Genomic DNA, 18,136 nt, shown 5'->3' on the forward strand with positions numbered 1-18,136 from the left:
CCAAGGAAGAAAGATGCAGCAATCTGCTTCTGTAAAGATTACAACTTTGGAAACCCAATAAGGGAATTCTTCTGACCTATGGGGTCAGTACGAATTGGAAACCACTGAATGGCAACAAGTTTGTTTTTTTTTTTTTTTTCCTTCCAGGTTTTGCATTTTAACAACAAAACACTCTTGCTCTTAAAACCTGAGTAACAGATAAACATCGCGGCCTAAGAAACCCTGTGGAGCAGTTCTACTGTATCACATCGGGTTGCTATGAGTTGGAATCAACTCCACCGCAAACATGGAGTTTGCCATGATTTTTTTTTAAAATAAGAAAGTTACAGACTTTTTTACTTGACCTGTCAGTCACCGCCTCTGGTGCCCAGGATTCACTGACCTTGTCCTCCCTTCCCAATTGGCCAACGCCCGTCCCCACCCCATCCTGACCCCATCCTTCCCTCCTGGCCAGTGACCTCCAGGTCCAGGGACTGTCCTCCCTCGTGGCCAGGCCACTGCCCAGCCCCCAGTCCCGGACCTCCCAGTGTCCCCTCAACGTCCCAGGCCTCTTATTGCTCCCGTGATCCTTCCTCTTCCCGGGTCGCTCTCTGGGTGTCCCCGCACCGCTGTCCTCCTGGGAAGCCCTCTCAGGGGCCTCGGGCCCTGCGTGCGCTCCCAATCCCACAGCTCCGCCGTCCGCCGGGCCCCATGCTCCGGGCTCGGGGCTTGCCTCTGGGGCGCAGACCCCCCCGATGCCCGCAGGTGCCTCCGCGGACTCGGGCCGGCCACTCCGGAGGACGCGCAGGTGTGTGAGCGGAGCGAGCCAGCGCGCACCCCGACTCTCGGGCCGGCCGTGGGGTTCTCGGGGGCGGGCCGCGCACAGACGTTAGCGGGGGGTTAGCGGCTGTTAGGGGAACCGGCTCTCGGAAGCGGTCCCTTCGGCCCGGTGGTCGCGGGGGGCAGCCTGCCTCCCTCCCCGGCCAGGGCGCCGGCTAGGAGGGAAGCGGGGCGACGCAGGAGGCCGGGGGCCGCTGGGTCCTGACTGCCCCGCAGCGGCAGGGCCTCCGGGAGGCGCCAGGTGAGAGGGTCGCCAGGTGAGGGGTCGCCATGGCGACGCGGCCCGGGCGCGTGCCGCTGCGGTTGGCATGGAAGCGGCCGCGCAAGGCCCGGGACGCCGCCCATTGGCCGCCCCAACAGACGCGAGGCTGGGCGCCCAGTGCCCGCCGGGTGCCGGGTCGATGACCCCCTGGGCGCCCGCCGCCTCCGCCCGGCCTCGGTGCGCTCGGCAGGTGTGCGAGAGAGCCAGCGCCGAGCGGAGCGGGCCCCTGGGTTCCAAGCAGGTGCGGGGCCTCTGTGTGCTGGGAGGGGCCGCGGGAGGAGACAACACCTTCCCGCTCAGGTGTCCTGGGTCTTTTGTCTGGGGCGGGGGAGAAGAGCATCCGAGCGGGGACAGACCGTGGGCTTGTAGGTTTAGACCCCCAATCCGTTGGAGCCTAGCATCCTGGCTTGAAGGTTTGTCGCTCTCCTTCCAGTCCTCAACGGAGACTGGCAAGAAAACCACAGAATTGAAGTCATCGTTTTGGTCCCTTGCGCAGTCACTCGCTCCTTTTCAGCCCTAATATTGTCGGGTGCCGTCGAGTGGATTCCACCTCATAGCGACCCTATAGGGCAGAGCAGAAGTGCCTCAAGGGTTTTCTAGGCTGTGATCTTTAGGGGAACAGATTACAATATAGTGTCTGGGAAAACCGTGTTCTGGTGCAGCACCCGGGGAGCCCAGGGCGGAGGGCTTGGCTAACCTGCTTGTCTGTCCCTCGCTCCCCATCGCAGCAGCAGGTGGAGACCGAGGCCATGCGGCGAAGCAGCTCTAAGAGCGGCGTTGTCCTGGCCCCTGCGGCTGGGGTCCATGATGCCTGTCAGATGATCGGCAGAGCCCAGCTGGGCCAGGAACCCCCCCAGAGGACCGTGCTGGGGGTGCTTACCGAGAATGGGCAGTACAGGAGGGCCTGCGGCCAGGTAAGGAGGACTCGGAGGCCCGGAGCGCCACTTGTTGGGGTCTCCTCTCCTACTATGTAGGGGGAGCTTTACGGTTGCCGTTTTACCCACAAACTGCCCTTGAGGGTTCCAACACTGGAACCTGGATTTTTTAAGAGCATCTTGATAGATCCCCTTTTCCGATAGAAATTGAATAATTTTCGTTGTTATTTTTCCCAATATCAAGAAAATAAATTCAGAAACTGTTTGGATTAAGTATATGTAAACTTATTTGGGTGCTAGGCTAAAAGTAGGAGCTTGGTGGTGCAATGGTTAAGAGCTCTGCTGCTAAAGGATAGGTCGGAGGTTAGAACCCACCCATCAGCTATGTGGGAGAAAGACCTGGCCATCTGGTGGTCTGCTCTGGTAAAGATTACCACCTGGAGAATCCTATGGGGCAGTTCCATACTGTCCTATAGGGTCGTTACGGATCAAAATTGACTCAATGGCACCCAACAACAGGCTAAAAGGAAACACAAATGCCCCATGTTGTTGTTGGGTGTCATCAAGTGGATTTCGACTCATAGTGACCCATGTGACAGGGCAGAACTTCCCCATAGGGTTCTCTAGGCTGTAATCTTTATAGGAGCGGATCATCAGGTGCTTCTCCCAAGGAGCCACTGGGTAGATTTGAACCACCAACCTTTAGGGATAGCAGCTTAGCTTAACAGTTGAGTTTAACCAAGGTCTGAGTGGTAGTCAGACTGATGTAAGAAAGGCTTGAGTGATCCCAGACAGCCTTTGTTATGTTTACCCGGATAGTGTTAGAGTCAGACAGCCCTTCAAACTGTCTCATTCTGGTTCGAACTCCTGCTGAGAATTTGCATTTTCACCCCAGATATACTGAATCACAATCTCCATTTTAACTAGGTCCCCAGGCGATTCTTACGTATAACTTCCTGGAAACTTGTTAGAAGCTCTGGAATCAGGATGGAATCCGGCTTGACTAGATCAATTCAGAAAGGGTGCTTGGAAAGCAGGCATCTCCCCAACACTGGGCAGACAGGTACTGGGCCCTCTGAGAGAAGCTGTATGTGCTCAGTTGGTCAGAGGTGCTTCCCTTAACCGACTGAAGACAGATTCAGACGCTTAAACGCAAATGTGGAGTTTGGATCCTTAGGAAGGATTTTGAGATGGAAAGCTTTCCCAAGCTTGCTATGAGATGCACCCTTTCATGGTGATGCCTTAAACCTGCATTGCCTGTCTTTAAAGGACCGAGGCTCAAAATGGGCCAGTGAAGTAAGTGCGGCAGGGTACCCGTGTTTTGTTTTGTTTGTTGTTAGTTGCTGTTCAGTCAGCTCTGACTCACAGTGACCTGATGTATAACATCAAAGTGTCTCCCAGTCCTGCGCCACCTTCATGATCATTGTTGCTATGTTTGAATTCATTGTTTTGGCCATTGTGTCAATCCCATTTTATAGATGAGAAAACTTGAGAGGTTTAAGAAAGGCCAAAACAAACAAAAAGAAGTTTTGGCAGAGGCTAGTCTGAAGTCTGCCTACTGACTCGCGCAGCCGCCTGCTTTCTGGGGGTATTTGGGGGGAGAGAGGAGAGGGTATAGCCAGAGTGACCTGGTCAAAACTTTTGGAGAAAACGAAAGTGGCTGTAACAGTTTATGTAGCAAGATTGACTGCTTTAAACTCAGGAGTCGGCAGCGATTCCTGTGCTGACTGGTATCACATTAAATTCATAACCCTTCACGGTTTTTTTTAACCCCTTATGAATGCGCTCAAGCATAACAACAATTGTAAGGATGGCGCGGGACCGGGCAGTGTTTCGTTCTGTTGTGCATAGGGTCGCTATGAGTCGGAACCGACTTGATGGCACCTAACAACAACAACCCCTTATGTGTACTCCATTCCTCCACAGCTTTCTTAGAAATTTATTTAGATTTCTTAGAAATTTATACCTTCTGTCTTTTTTAAAAATAATTTTTTTTGTTGTTGAAAATATACAAAGCAGAAGATACACCAACAGTTTCCACATGTATAATTCAGTGACCTCGATTGCATTCTTCAGGTTGTGCGATCATTCTCACCCCCCTTTCCCTAATTGCTCCTCCCCCATTAACATAAACTCACTGCCCCCTAAGCTTCCTGTCTAATCCTTTGAGTTGCTCTTGTCAATTTCATCCCATGTTCAAACAAACCCGTTGCCGTGAGTCGGTTCCGACTCATAGTGACCTGTAGGACGCAGGAGAGCTGCACCGTCTTTATGGGAGCAGATCGCCAGGTCTTTCTCCCATGGCGCCACTAGGTGGGTGAATAGTCAAGCGCTGAACTGTTGAACCATCAGGGCTCCTCCTTAGTCTCCCAGTTCCTCCTTATTTCCCCAGTCTCTAAAGGCTAGGGTGCCTCAGGGCCATGTCTTTGGCCCCCTGAATTTGAATTCACTCCCTAATGATCTCTTGAAGTCTTCTGGGTTAGACGCCATTTGGTGGGTGTGGGAAGGCCGTGGTGGCTCAGGGGTACAGCCTCCCACGAGGGAGACCCGGGTTCTGTTCCCGGCCAGTGCACTTCAAGTGGAGCCACACCCGTCTGTCAGCAGAGGCTTGTGTGTTGCTCTGATGCTGAACAGGCTTCCGTGGGCCTTCCAGACTAAGAGAGTAGGAAGAAAGGCCTGGAGATCTACTTCTGAAAAGCAGCCAGTGAAAACCCATGGACCACAAGGGTCCGGTCCTGTTGTGCATGGGGTCGCCATGAGTTGGAGCTCAGGGGTAGAATTCTCACCTTCTGTGCAGGAGACCCAGGTTCAGTTCTCAGCCAGTGTACCTCATGCACAGCCACCATCTGTCCTTGGAGACTTGAGTGTTGCTATGATGCCGAACAGTTTTCAGCAGAGCTCCCAGATTAAGAGAGTAGGAAGAAAGGCCTCGTGATCTACTTCCAGAAATCAGTCAGTGAAAACCCTGTGGATCACAACGGTCTGATCAGGGGTAGCACAGGACCAGGCTGCGTTGCTACCTGACGGCAGCTAACAACACCTGTGGACGACTGTCAGAGTTTGATCTCCAGCCCAGACCTCTTAGCTGTATCGCAGACTCACATACTCAGCGGGCTACTTGATATTTCCACATGGTTCATGGAACAGATGTCTCAAATCTGTGCAAAACAAACTACCCATCTCTTCCCTACCCCCAACCTGCTCTTCCCAAAGTCTTCCTCATCTCAGTAAACGGAGTATTCATCCTTCCTGTTGTTCAGCCCCAAAGCCTTGGTCATCCCTAACTCTTCTTTCTCTCCCATCCCACATCTAACCTGCTGAGAAAATACTGCTGGTTCTATCTTTCAGAGCACCTAGAGCCTCTTTACGTCCCATCCTTTCTTGTTGCCATTCTGCTCCAAACCCCTGTTATGTCTGACCTGGAATTTGCAAGATTCATGACTGATCTTCTGCTCCAATTTTGCTCTCTTCCCCTACACACAGCATGAGCAATCCTTTTCAAACATAAGTCAGGTCATACCGCTCCTCTGCCCCAAACCCTCCAGCAGCTGCCCAGCTCCAGGCATGTCCTTGATGCCCTTGGAAAGGCCCACCCTATCTGGCCTCTTTTCTTTCTGGCCTTTCTGTCCCTCTATTCCATCCACATGGCCTCCTTGCCTGATCTCTAAGACACCTGGCACAATCCAACTCCAGGGCCCTTGCCCACGCTGTTCCCTCTGCCTGGGATGCTCCACGCCCTGCCCCGTATCCGCATCACTCTCTCACCTCCTTCAGACCCTGCCAAACCTCTCCTCTCCAGAGGGTCTTCCCTGGCCACCCCATCTGAAACGGCAACGACCGTCGTTTCCCAGCATGATCCTTCTCCACAGCACTTGTCACCTGACGTAGTCCGTCTTTGCTTGCTTGTCTTTGCCCAGCTAAAGTAGGAGCTGCACCAGGACAGTTATTTTTGAATGTTTGTGCTAAATTCTGGGAGCTGGGACAGCATCTGGCACACGGTAGGCGCTCGGTAAATATTTGTTTGACTGTATGCTCCAGCCCGTGTACGTGTGTCGGTGTACCAAAAGCCAAACTTGGTGGTAACTTGGAGGCCTGGTTATGGTAACTTGCAGTTTATACGCCGTATGATTTTTTTCCAGTGTTGTCATAAAGAGTGTTTTCTTACTAGACATGAGCCACATATATTTAGCTTGTCATGTGGAAACACATGCTAACTGTGAAGTGTTGTTGGGTGCTGTTGAGTTCGTTTTCAGTTCACAGCAACCCCATGTGACAGTCAAATGGCTCCATAAGGGTTTTCTAGGCTGTAATCTTTACAGGAACAGATTGCCAGGTCTTTTTCCTGCAGAGCAGCTGGGTGGGTTCAAACCGCCAACCTTTTGGTTAGCAGCCGAGTACTTAACCACTGAGCCACCAGGGCTCCTCAGTACTGGCATAGATATTTTGATTTAGGATTCAGCTTACCTTCCCAGTCCACTGGTTTGAGTCACACAGGTCCACTTTGCCCATCTGGCCTTTGGGGTGGCCTCTAACAAAACACTCAACCCTGTTCTAGGGGACCACAACTGTCAGGTATTTCTCGGGATCAGAAAATGCCTTCCCTCCAGCTGGGAAAAAGGCGCTGTCTGCCTTCGGAGTCCGTGTGCCACCCAAGCAAGGATTTGACATCTACATGGATGAGGCTGAGCAGGGGGACAGAGACAACTATTCAGGGAGAGAGGAGATGGCGTTTGAGGAGGTGTACGAGGTGGATTCCAGCACTCACAAGTCAGACCTCCACTTCCTGCTGGATTTCAGCACAGGTAATCCAACTAACTCACCGTGGCTGATGGGCCCGGCGGCGGCGTTCAATAGCGTGTAACTAGCCACGTACAAAGCAGTGACCGTGTCAGCAGCCGCCTGTGGAGGGTGGCGGTGGACGGTATTTTACATGACTTACCTGGCTGTGTTGAACCTCTGCAGTTTCCCCGATGCTGGTCGACGCTTCTCTCCACCCCCAGTCTGAAGATGCCTCTGACTCTGGTTCCGATGTGATAAATGTGACTGAATATGCTGAAGAAATTCATCAGTATCTCAGAGAAGCTGAAGTAAGTTGTCCCAGCTTCGACTTCAACTTGTAGCACCTTATCACGTAATGTCGTTACTGTTGGGTGCCGTCAAGTCAATTCTGACTCACAGCGACCCCATGTGACGGAGCAGAACTGCCCCGTAGGGTTGTCCAGGCTGTAATCTTTATGGGAGCAGGTCACCAGGTCTTTCTTCCATAGAGCTGCTGGGTGGGTTTGAACTGCTGACCTTTTGGTCAGCAGCTGAGTGCTTAACTGTTGTGCTTACCAGTGCTCCTTATAAGTTCTTTGCCATAACCACCAATGAGTGGCTTTCTTATGGCATCTAAACATAGAAAGAAGAAAAATAGCCGCTGGGATGGTGAAGAGCATTTACTTGAATTAGGTCTGTGTGACTCAGAGGCTTGATGTTTTAAGTATTTCGTGATTAGGAATAACTCATATTGCCATTTCTTCTTCCTTTGAGTCGTTACCTAATTTTATTGTTGTCGTTGTAGTGTCTGTCAAGTCAGCCCCGACTCACGGTGACCCCACGCACAAGAGACGAAACCCTGCCCAGTCCTGCACCAGCCCCATGATTGGCAGTGGACTGAGCCATTGTGCCCCACAGGGTTTTCCTCGGCTGGTTTTCAGAAGTAGACCATCAGGCCTTTCCTCCTAGTCTGTATTAGTCTGAAAGCTCCTCTGAGACCTTTTCAGCATCACATAAGCCTCTACTGACAGACGGGTGGTGGCTGCACATGATGGGTGTTGGTGGAAACAAGCCCGAGCCTCCCAGGCGAACTCCTAGCGCCTCATTACTTATCCAGAACAAGAATTTCAGACCTTCCTTCCTATCACGATAAAGATGTATCTGACTCTTAATCAGAATTATGACATTTTAAAAACACAGCTGTACTTTGATACGCTTTTTCTAGAAAGCGACTATTTAAAATGGAAACTCCTCCCAAACAGGTCAGACACAGGCCCAAAGCACACTACCTGAGGAAGCAGCCGGACATCACGGAGGGCATGCGCGCCATCCTGGTGGACTGGCTGGTGGAGGTCGGGGAGGAGTACAAGCTCCGCACGGAGACCCTGTACCTGGCCGTCAACTTCCTGGACAGGTTCCTCTCCTGCATGTCAGTTCTGAGGGGGAAACTGCAGCTTGTGGGGACAGCAGCTATTCTTCTGGCCTCGTAAGTGGTTGTCCGGCTTGGGTAAGGGAAACTGCAGCCTGCCAAAGCCCTGGCTTTTTGTTTTCATTTCTTGAAGAAACGCAATGCTTGGTAATTAAAATGTGTTCAGGTCTCCTTTGATAGAAGATCACCATGTTTACGGGATTTACTGAGATGGTGAATCTTACCACACGTTCAATCTTCAGATGTTTAAGATCTAGAGAGAGCAACAAGTCCATGTGGTGACTAAGGCGGCCGCCAGCCCCAGATCCAGGATCTAATTTAACTGTTCGGCAGTGTAGTCTTTTGGCTATATTCTTTTCTTTTTTTAAAATAATTGAAATGATGTATACATGTATATAACAAAAAAAATCTCCATCTCAGTGTTATTTTACGTTTACAATTCACTGACATTAATTACCTTCATTATGTTGTACAACCACTGCCACTCTCTGTTTTCTGGATTTTCCATTGCCCTTAACAGAAGCCCCGGCTGTATTCCATCTAATTCAAGTAAAAGCCTTATTTGTGAAGATTTTAGTTACACAAAACCATCTTCATGATCTAGCGAATAACCCATAATAGTACAGTTTGTTGTTTGGTGGCAGTGAAGAAAGTATTTCATAACAGTACAGTTTGCTTGCTTGGTGACAGTGGAGAGAGTATTTTAGCTGGCCTTTTACTCTCCATTACTCTCTGTCACTCATCACAAGACCTAACTGTGTGGGAAGAGATGGCTGGCTTGAGGCTGAGCTGCCTTTAAGTGCACCGTGGTACCCTGTATTTCCTTTCTGTTCTTCCAATCTCTGGCATTCTAGTTATCTGTGCCTAAAAAGTTGCCCCTCGCCTCCACCCAAAGGAAATAGAAACAAAGCAGAAAAGAAGACTGTAGAGTACTGGAATTCTATCATTCTGTTTCTTTTGGATATATATAGCATCATTTGGTAATTCTGCAGAGGAAGTTGAACATGATCTTTTTAAAATCTAAGGCCTAAGGCATTTTTTCTATCATTGTGTTTATCATAGTGTTCTTTTCCACAAAACGGTTTGAGCTATCTAGAATTAAGAAGATTTTACCTGTACCGTTGTTCAGAATCTTGTTCAGCACGTCAGAGGCCAAAACCTAAACCTCTCAGTTGGAAATTGTTTCTGTTACTACTCATGGTAATAAGCACAACATTGCTGTTGTTGTCGGGTGCCATCGAGTTGATTCCGACTTATAGTGACCCCATGTGACAGAGTAGAATTGCCGCATAGGGTTTCCTAGTCTGTAGTCTTTAGAGGAGCAGATTGCCAGGTCTTTCTCCTACAGAGCAGCTGGTGGATTCGAACCGCCCACCTTTTGGTTAGCAGCCGAGCACTTGACCATTTTACTACCAGGGCTTCTTAAGTACAATATGTCCTTGTGAGGCTCATGCTCTTGGTCTGGAAACAAGCTCCCAGCACATTCGCCGTGCTGTGCTACTTTGTGATATTTAAATGGATATGTCTGGAAGCCCTGGGGATCTACTTCCAAAAATCAGCCAATGAAAGCCTTATGGAACACAATGGTCCAACCCCATTGTACGTGGGGTCACCATGAGTTGGGGGCCAACTCAACAGGAGCTAACAACAACAAGTGGGTATGTGGGCACAAAATAAAGAACTCTACAGGCACCGAGGCATGGATTGCACAGCACGTGGAGCCAGACATTCCAAACTTTCCTCCTGAAACCCTTTACCTTCACAGGAAATACGAAGAGATCTATCCCCCTGAAGTAGACGAGTTTGTCTACATAACTGATGATACGTACACCAAGCGACAACTGCTGAGAATGGAACATCTGCTCCTGAAAGTCCTGGCCTTTGACCTGACTGTGCCAACCACCAACCAGTTCCTCCTTCAGTACTTAAGGAGGCAAGAAGTGTGCATCCGGACAGAGAACCTGGCCAAGGTATGCCACACGGCCTCCCGATCACCCTGGAGTTCTTCCTTCCTTTTCGAATCTTTGACTTGGGCCTAGAAAACATCTCAGCCTTTGAAGATAGCTGATCTTAAGAAATGACTTCTGGATAGAGACCTTGCTACTGCTTGAATTTGGCAGGCGCAGGTTTTAATCACCCTGTTAAAGAGATTGAAGCTGGAAACGGTTCCTTTATTGGATTCAGACCACGTGCAAGCAATACCTCTTAGGTTTAATTTGGCTCTAATCTCATCCTAAGGAGCCCTGGTGGTGCAAAGGTTAAGTGCTCAGCTTCTAACAGGAAGGTTGGGGTTTGAAGTCACCAGCCACTCCGAGGGAGAAAGATCCGGTGATCTGCTCCCATACGGATTACAGTATAGGAAACCCTATGGGGAAGTTCTACTCTGTCACATGGGGTTGCCGTGAGTTGGAATTAACTCCGCAGCATCTAACAACAACAGTCTCATCCTAATATATTAAGCCATGAAGCATTCTTTGGTTATTCGGAATTACAGAAATTTAGTTGAAGGCACTAAAGTATTGGTTTGGTCAACTTGGTTTCCAACTACTATGATCTAGGATAGCTGGTATTTTATAATGTATGCAAAAAAAGTAATGTGGATATCTATATAAATTCCCCAATGTTTCTTCTAATCTTCTAGTCTGTTCCCACCGGTACCTTTCTAGCCTCTGACCTACACGCATTGGCCTGACAGATTAATGGCTTTATTATGGTCATATTTTTGCCTTTTGGCTGAAGGCTGTTCTGTTCCAGTTGCCAGCGCAAGACTGTTTCTCTGCCCAGCATAATTCTACCACTAGCATAAGCTCAGAGAAGTAACTTATTCCAAGTTCTAAGCAGGTTGGCCAAGTACTTCTGTATTGAAATTTTATTACAACATTTATTACAACATACTCTGGTTACAAACAGGCATGCCAGTATTACCCCAGTGAGTAATTTTGAGTACTTCTATCGTCTTAGTTATCTAGTGCTGCTGTAACAGAGATACTACAAGTAGGTGGCTTTCACAAACAAATTATTTTCTCATAGTTGAGGAGGCTAGAAGTCAGAGTTCAGGGCACCAGCTCTAGGGCAAGGCTTTTTCTCTCTGTGGGCTCTGGGGGATGGTCCTTGTCTCTTTTCAGCTTCTATTTCTTGGTCCCTTGGTGATATTCCTGTGGTGTGGTGTCTATCTTCCCCCATCTGTGCTTGCTTGTTTCCTTGCTTAATCTGCAATTTTGTATCTCAAAGAGATTGATTTAAGAACACCCTATACTAATACTGCCTCGTTAACATAGCAAAGAAAACCCTATTCCCAAATGAGATTATAACCACAGGTATAGTAGGATTTATAAGCCATGTTTTGGGGGTCACAGTTCAGTCCATAACACCTAAGGAGCGCAGTTCTCTGACACTCGTGAGATTGCCTTGAGTCAGAATTGACTCTATGGTAACTGTTTTTTTTTTAATTATGAAGGTATTTATCACTAGATGCTAGTTGTACAAAGATAAGATACAATTCCCTTGACATTAACAATTTTTACTTGTAACCCAAGTCATTGCTAATTCCAATGAGATCTTCTCTTGTGCTTAGTATGTAGCAGAACTGAGTCTACTTGAAGCTGATCCGTTCTTGAAATATCTTCCTTCATTGACAGCCGCAGCAGCTTATTGTCTGGCAAACTATACTGTAAACAGGCACTTCTGGGTAAGTTTCTAGCTTTCCTTTTTCCAGATGAAATTTGAGGCCTATCTGAAGTCTGTTCAGGAACTCTCAAACTCAGAAGGGGCCCACCTGTTATAATAGAGAGCTGGTTTAATAATGAGCTGGTAATCTTGGCAGCAGGAGCCCGGTGGTGCAGTGGCTAAGCACTTGTCTACTAACTGAAAGGTTGGCGGTTCAAGACCACCAGTTGCTCCTCGGAAGAAAGATGTGGCAGTCTGCTTCCATAAAGGTTACAGCCTTAGGAACCCTATGGGGAAGTTCTACTTTGCCCTATAGGGTCGATATGAGTCGGAATCTACTCGTCAGCAATGGTTTGGGTTTGATTTTGGTGTGTTGGCAGCAGACTACAGCATGTGGCTGAGACTTCTGGGCCAGCTGGCATGGCATTGAGACAATAGTGATAGCAAGGAGTCAAGGAGATTGTGTCGACCTGACTGTTGAACAGGAGGAGGCCTGGATACCACCTGTGGCCACACATGGAGGGCCCGGGTAGCAAAATCATTGACCACATGAGAAAAAGCAGCTGACCTTCTCCCCATCGGTGTAAAAATAAAAACCTGGTCCACCTGAGACCAGAAGAACTAGATGGTGCCTGGCTACCACTTCCCACTGTTCTGATCAGGGCCACAATGGGTAGACCCTGATAGAATGGGACAAAAAGGTAGAACAGAACCTCAGATTCCTAAAATGAACAAACCAAACCTACTGGACTGGTTGAGACTGGAGGACTCCCTGAGACTACTGCCTCAAGATACTCTTCAAACCAGGGCTTCAAACTGGTTTGAACCCGTTCAGTCGTGGCCAATGAAGTGAAACCGGAAAGGATGCAAATTTTTACGTTTTGGGTGAACTGGAATGATAACAGTATGGGAAACGGAAGAGGCGTCATGAGCCCTTTCAGGAGCCTGATGCATGAGATTGGATTATTGGCAGGACTGTGGAGAGCGACACATTCAGAGTGGCAAGGCTGGCCACCATCTTTGAGCGGGGCTCCACAGATTCTGACTCTGTTCAAAATCTGATGGGCGAGACAGCTGGTTGCTATTGAATGTGTATGCTACCCTTGTTTTCTAAGAGGGAGATGAGGTTTTTTGCAAGGCTTTGACCCATGGTTTCCCCATTCAGATTATCTTCCGGATCATCACTAAATTTTTAGAATTCAAGTCTGTTCCAGTTTTTCTTTCTCGGCCATGCCTACACTGAGAAGAACCAGTTCGATGTCCTGCTTCAGACCTTTAACTGAAACTAACCCCTGAGTCACCATGTAGCTAAATAACAAACTGGCTCAGAACATAATGAATATCACCTGTAAGTACTGTGGTCTTTTAAAAAATCACCTATATGACAACAAATGGTCAACAATTACTTTAAAACAAAGAAGAAGATGTAAGGGGCCAGGGAAACTAGATTAATGGAAATAAAAATGTTGAGAGTGTTCACACATTGTGAAGAACATAACCAGTGTCACTGAGCAGCTTGTGCAGAAATTGTTGAACAGGAACCTAAACTGCTGTATAAACCTTCATCGAAAACACAGTAAAATATTATCTAAACAACAACAACAACAACAACCTGGCCCAGTTAGGATGACCAGAAGGCGAAGCAGGCTTTTAAGAGGGCACGCAGGCAGTGTTGCCTCCTGCCTGAGAAAATGGCAAGATGGGAAATGAGCCCTCTGAGACTTGGTTCTAAAGAAGGTGAAGTGTCTCCCCTTCTTCCCTGGAATACTTACTCATATCACTTATTACTAATGCCAACTGATACCATGATAGGCTGTGTTTTGATTAAGCATCTGTTATGTCATACAAACGGTGTGGTCAGGCAAGTAGAGGCTGTTCAGGACAGTAAAAATCCTGTTCATTATGGAACCGAGCATTATAAAAACACAAGGTAAGCAAAATCAGCACTCAGCCTGTTCTTCCCACTGTTTCATTTGTAAAAGTCTGTGAGGAAGATGGTGGTTTTTGTTTTTAGTGTCTCATTCCCTTTTTCACAGTTTCATCTTTGAATGTCTAATATCTCATAAAGTTATGCAAAGCATTTTTTTTTCGTTTTGTCTTGATTAGCCAGAAACCCTGGCTGCCTTTACAGGCTACTCACTGAGTGAGATTGTGCCTTGCCTAAGTGAGCTACACAAAGCCTGCCTGGACATGCCCCATCGGCCGCAGCAAGCAATCAGAGAGAAGTACAAGGCTTCAAAGTAAGTCACTTAGAGTGTCTCACCTGGGCTCACTATTGAGAGCTTGGTAGGTTATAGTGGTGTCAGAACTGGAAACAGAGCAAACTGCATGTCTGGTGCTAGGCTGGAAATTAAAGTTACACCTAAAATCAAGAAAACCAGTTTGGAGAGGTCTAGATTTGCAGTTTGTCAGTTTGTAGTACTTATAGTCAGGGAGTCCTGGTGGTATAACAGTTAAGCGCTCAGTTGCTAACTAAAAAGTTGGCAGTTCCAACCTGCCCAGCGGCTCTGTGGGAGAAAGGTGTCGCAGTCTGCTTCCGTAAAGATTACAGCCTTGGAAACCCTATGAGCAAGCTCTACTCTGTCACGTGGGGTTGCTGTGAGTCAGAATCAACTCAATGGCACCTAGCAACAACAACAGCAGTACTTGTAGTCAGGTAGCTTCCTTCCTTTCTACTGAAACCACTAGAAAGTTTCCTGTGGCCTAAGTGATACTTTTAACAAAACTGAGGTCCTGGAATCCTGCTGAACTTGCTCTGGTCTTGTTTCAGGTACATGCACGTGTCTCTCATGGAAGCCCCTGCAGTTCTTTCTCTGCAATGAATTTCTTTACCTGAAGCCCATTTGGGGCATCGAACCTCCAGATCATCAGAACTGGCCATCGTTTTTATAGGTTACCGTAGGTGGGGCCAACAAGTGTTGCTACAACATAGAGACAGATTTTTTAAAATGTAGATTTATTTCAGGTTTCTTAGATTTAGCTTGTAATATAATCTGACATTTTAGAAATAATAAACAGCTTGATTTCGGACCATGTGTTAAGCATGTTTACTGGTTAACATGGCTGACACTTGCTTGGAATTTTAGTTGAAAGTATCCAAGATGCCATCTCCCCATCAAGAATGCTTCTAATTGGTTGTATACCCAGCGTGCTGTCAGGATGATCTTCTAACTGCTTGTATACCCAGTTCACTGTTAGCATGACCTTCTAACTGCTTATAGACCCAGCGTACTGTTAGGATGAACTTCTAACTTGTTGAATACCCAGCATGCTGTCAGGATGACCTTCTAACTGGTTGTATACCCAGTGGACTGTTAGGATGACTTTCTAACTGCTTGTATACCCAGCGTACTGTTAGGATGACCTTCTAACTGCTTGTATACCCAGGGTACTGTTAAGATAACCTTCTAACTGGTTGTATACCCAGTGTGTTGTCAGGATGACCTTCTAACTGATTGTATACCCAGAGCGTGGTCAGGATGAACTTCTAACTGGTTGTATATCCAGTGTGCTGTCAGGATGACCTTCTAACTGGTTGTTTACCCATCGTACTGCTAGGATAAGCTTCTAACTGGTTGTTTACACAGCGTACTGTCAGGATGACCTTCTAACTGGTTGTATACCCAGCATACTGTCAGGATGACCTTCTAACTGGTTGTTTACGCAGCATACTGTCAGGATGATCTTCTAATTGGTTGTTTACCCATTGTACTGTTAGGACGACCTTCTAACTGGTTGTTTACCTAGCGTACTGTCAGGATGACCTTCTAACTGGTCGTATACCCAGCATACTGTCAGGATGAGCTCCTAGCTGGTTGTATACCCAGTGTACTGTCAAGATGACCTAACTTGTTGTTAACCCAGCATACTGTCAGGATGACCTTCTAACTGGTTGTTTACCCAGTGTACTGTCAGGATGACCTTCTAACTGGTCGTATACCCAGCGTGCTGTCAGGATGACCTTCTAACTGGTCGTATACCCAGCGTACTGTCAGGATGACCTTCTAACTGGTCGTATACCCAGCGTACTGTCAGGATGACCTTCTAACTGGTCGTATACCCAGCGTGCTGTCAGGATGAGCTTCTAGCTGGTTGTTTACCTATCATACCATTAGGAAGACCTTCTAACTGGTTGTATACCCAGTGTACTGTTAGGATAATCTTCTAACTGTTTTTTTTACCCAGCGTACTGTCAGAATGACCTTCTAACTGGTCGTATACCCAGCATACAGTCAGGATGACCTTCTAACTGGTTGTATACCCTGCATACATGTTGGAGAAATGGATACCCTGAGACTTTTTCCTTCCTGTGTCTTTATGTCCACACACCTAAAACCAAAGCGGTTGTCGTCACATTAATTCCAACTACTTGTGACCCCACGTGTGTCAGGGTAGAATTGTGCTCCATAAGGTTTTCAGTGGCTAAATTTTCGAAAGTAGATCGCTAGGCCTTCCTTCTGAGGCACCTCTGGGTAGACTCAAATTCCAACCTTTCTGTTACCGGAGGAGCACATTGAGCGATTGTACCACCCAGGGACTTCTAGTGTCTACAAAACTCTCCATAAATTGGCAAGGGAAGGAACTGCCAGCATAGAGAGATGGTGGAGGGGCATAAGCAGCATTGCCTAGCCTAGCGTCCCTCCAGGAACCTGGTCAGTGAAGACTGTGGCTGAGGACTAAATGTGGTGAAGTACCACGTGGGGTGATTTTAATTTAATTCAGAGCTGCCATGCTTACTTGTAAAAGGATGTCATTCGATTTGTGATCAGTTTCAACTTACTCAACCACCAAGTGTGTATTTCAGCCTTAGAAGATGCTCTGAGAGGTAGAAAAGTCAAGCTTCACCGTGGGATGGGATTTTGGAATGATCAAGCCAAGCCCTCAGACCAGTCCCTTAGGAGAGGGTCTCTCCTAAGCTTTGCTGCGGCTTGAATTTTCCACGATTCTACAGTTTACTTTTCTACACATTTATACGTGGCTCCTGTCAGTGGTCCTTAAGTAGGATACAAGATGGGGAAAATTGAAAAGAACATTTGTTTTAACTTCTTTTTAAAGATTGGAAGGAGCCCTGGTAGGGCAACGGTTAAAGCGCTCAGCTGCTAACCAAAAGGTCGGCAGTTTGAACCACCGGCCACTCTGCAGGAGAAAGATGTGGCGGTCTCCTTCCGTAAGGGTTTAACAGCCTTGGAAACCCTATGGGACAGTTCTTCTCCATCCTATGCGGTCACTGTGAGTTGGAATCCACTCAGTGGGTTTGGTTTTTGGTTTTAAAGATTGGAGGAGCCCTTGGGTGGCACAAACAGTTAATGTGCTTGGCTGCCAACCAAAATGTTGGAGTTTGAGTCCACCCAGAGGTGCCTCAGAAGAAAGGCCTGGCAATCTACTTCTGAAAAATAAGCCATTGAAAATCCTGCAGAGCCCAGTTCTCCTCTGACACACGTAGGGCCACCATGAGTCAGAGTAACCTCTACAGCAACTGGGTTTCAAGGTTGGGAGGGTAACATAGTCGTGACCATCCTGAGGGAGGGACGCGCAGACCGCAGGCCGAACGTGGGCCTCGTGTTTGTGCGACTCGTCGCCCCGATTAGCAGTCCTGGGCCAGCGGTGCTCGGAGACGTAGGAGCCCCGTCAGCTGTCTCCCTCTCGGGGGGCCAGGGGGTGTCCCTGGGCCTGCCCTGTGGAGGCAAGAATGACACAGGCCCATTCGCTAGGTTCCTTCCATTAGAGAAGATTAGATCCAGGCAGGTTTTGATAAAACGGGAACAGAGGTTTTCTGATACTGTTAAATGAAGGGCTGTATTGTATTATACACAAAATGACAAAATGTTTCTGTTGTTACCATGGGCAAAATGAAAGTGGCTCCAAATTTTGCTCTTGTTTCAAGATCTAAGGAAACTGTAAGTATAAAAATACAGCTACATTTTATGTTGTGAAGACTTTTTTTCCTACTTTTAAAGTACAAGTTCTGAAAAGGTTTTAGCATTGTGTTTTTTTCCCCCTTGCAGATAAACATTCTCAAAGTGTCTCCATTGAAGAAATCAACATTTCCCTAAATGCTTTGTCATTTACTGTGTCAAAAACTTAACTGCGCAGAGAAACACCAAAAAATAGCGTAACAGAATATATTTACTGTGAGAGGGCAGGTTACGCAGGCGGGGTCTGGGCAGGGTGGTCTCCTGAGTGTCCTTGACATTCTCCAAAAGAGCCCAATGCTTAGGGCAAAACGGTCTCTGCTAAGCTGCTTACAGGCTATAGTTTGACTTGAAGTGACTTTAGGAGAACTAGTTCCTTCACGGCTCAAGGCTCAAAAGGACATTTAAGGGCAAA

At 47.6% G+C, this 18,136-nt stretch overlaps 2 protein-coding genes across 4 annotated transcripts in view; both read left to right on the top strand.

Annotated features, from left to right (window-relative positions):
• LOC126058050 (zinc finger protein 699-like) overlaps window positions 1–18,136 on the top strand; it is a 546,539-nt gene that overhangs the window by 58,533 nt on the left and 469,870 nt on the right. The window lies entirely within an intron of this gene.
• On the top strand, window positions 571–16,831 carry CCNA1 (cyclin A1). 3 transcript variants are annotated; one of them, XM_049853038.1, is made up of 9 exons: window positions 571–787; window positions 1,810–1,995; window positions 6,512–6,758; window positions 6,919–7,043; window positions 7,977–8,200; window positions 9,909–10,113; window positions 11,718–11,831; window positions 13,916–14,049; window positions 14,580–16,831. In XM_049853038.1, exons 2-9 carry the CDS (start codon window positions 1,831–1,833, stop codon window positions 14,629–14,631), a joined length of 1,266 nt encoding a protein of 421 aa, XP_049708995.1. In that variant the 5' UTR covers window positions 571–787; window positions 1,810–1,830; the 3' UTR covers window positions 14,632–16,831. The 3 variants fall into 3 exon arrangements, with proteins under 3 accessions (XP_049708995.1, XP_049708992.1, XP_049708994.1); XM_049853035.1 differs by lacking the exon at window positions 571–787 and adding an exon at window positions 1,182–1,322; XM_049853037.1 differs by lacking the exon at window positions 571–787 and adding an exon at window positions 1,182–1,322 and having other exon boundaries at window positions 1,813–1,995.

The sequence above is a fragment of the Elephas maximus genome, chromosome 14 (genome assembly GCF_024166365.1).
Source record: "Elephas maximus indicus isolate mEleMax1 chromosome 14, mEleMax1 primary haplotype, whole genome shotgun sequence".
In the NCBI taxonomy this organism is placed as follows: domain Eukaryota; kingdom Metazoa; phylum Chordata; class Mammalia; order Proboscidea; family Elephantidae; genus Elephas; species Elephas maximus.